Source organism: Bison bison, unplaced genomic scaffold, assembly GCF_000754665.1.
Source record: "Bison bison bison isolate TAMUID 2011002044 unplaced genomic scaffold, Bison_UMD1.0 scf7180017864248, whole genome shotgun sequence".
Lineage (NCBI taxonomy): Eukaryota > Metazoa > Chordata > Mammalia > Artiodactyla > Bovidae > Bison > Bison bison.
In genome coordinates, this window is record NW_011494820.1 from 154,800 (window position 1) to 155,677 (window position 878).

The 878-nt window shown below is 67.9% G+C and overlaps 1 protein-coding gene across 1 annotated transcript in view; it reads right to left on the reverse strand.

The window, feature by feature from the left end:
• OBSCN (obscurin, cytoskeletal calmodulin and titin-interacting RhoGEF) overlaps positions 1-878 on the reverse strand; it is a 225,824-nt gene that overhangs the window by 51,998 nt on the left and 172,948 nt on the right. The window contains exons 59-60 of the mRNA XM_010847289.1: positions 477-743; positions 5-262 (exon numbers count right to left, since the gene is read on the reverse strand). Of these exons, the coding sequence (XP_010845591.1) occupies positions 5-262; positions 477-743 (525 nt within the window). The remainder of the gene's footprint in view (positions 1-4; positions 263-476; positions 744-878) is intronic.

The window sequence follows — 878 nt, forward strand, 5'->3', positions numbered from 1 at the left end:
AGGAAGGCCAAGGTCTTCTGGCTGCCCACCATGCAGCTGTACTCGCCCATGTCCTTGGCCTCAAGCCCATGGATCAGCAGCTCACACGTGGCTCCCTGGCGCTGCATCTCATACTTGGGACTCATGTGCAGCTCCACACCCTCCTTGAGCCAGAGCACGGGGGCCCCAGCCTCGGAATCACTCAGCTGGCAGCACAGCCTGGCCACGCCGCCCACCTCCTGCTCAGCACTCTGCAGCTCGGTCTTAAACACAGGCCTGGGGGCTGGGGAGGAGCAGGGAGGGGCTCTCAGAGCTGCTAAGCAAGGGGCCTGGGGGCTGGGGGGAGCAGGGAGGGGTGCTCAGAGCTGCTAAGCAAGGGGCCTGAGGGCGGGCAGGGGGGGACCAGGGAGGGGCACTCAGAGCTGATAATCAAGGAGCCTGCTGGTTTTAGGGGGGCCCGGGGACTGGGGACGGGCAGGGGCCAGCGGGAGGCTCACCCCGGACAGAGAGGCTGGCAGTGCTCTGCGCGTGGCCCGTGTCACAGGTGTAGAGGCCAGCATCCTCCTGCTCGGCCCTGTGCACCAGCAGCTCAGCGGCTGTGCCTTCCAGCACCATCTGGTACTTGGCACACGGGAAGAGCTGCAGGGAGCCCTTGCGCCACTCCACACTGCTGCCCGCCCGGCTCAGCTCACAGCGCAGGCGTGCCGTCGCGCCCTCGTCTACCTCCTGGGCCTGCAGCTCTCGAAGGAACCTCACAGGCGCAGCTACAGAGGGAGGCAGAACGTGAGGGCGGGAGCAGCTATGGGGGCAGGGGTCCACAGGGACGCAGCTCTCAGGGGACGGCAGCGGGCAGGGGGCGGGGGGCGTCACCCCAGGCCTGCCCACCCCGTGTGAGCCAC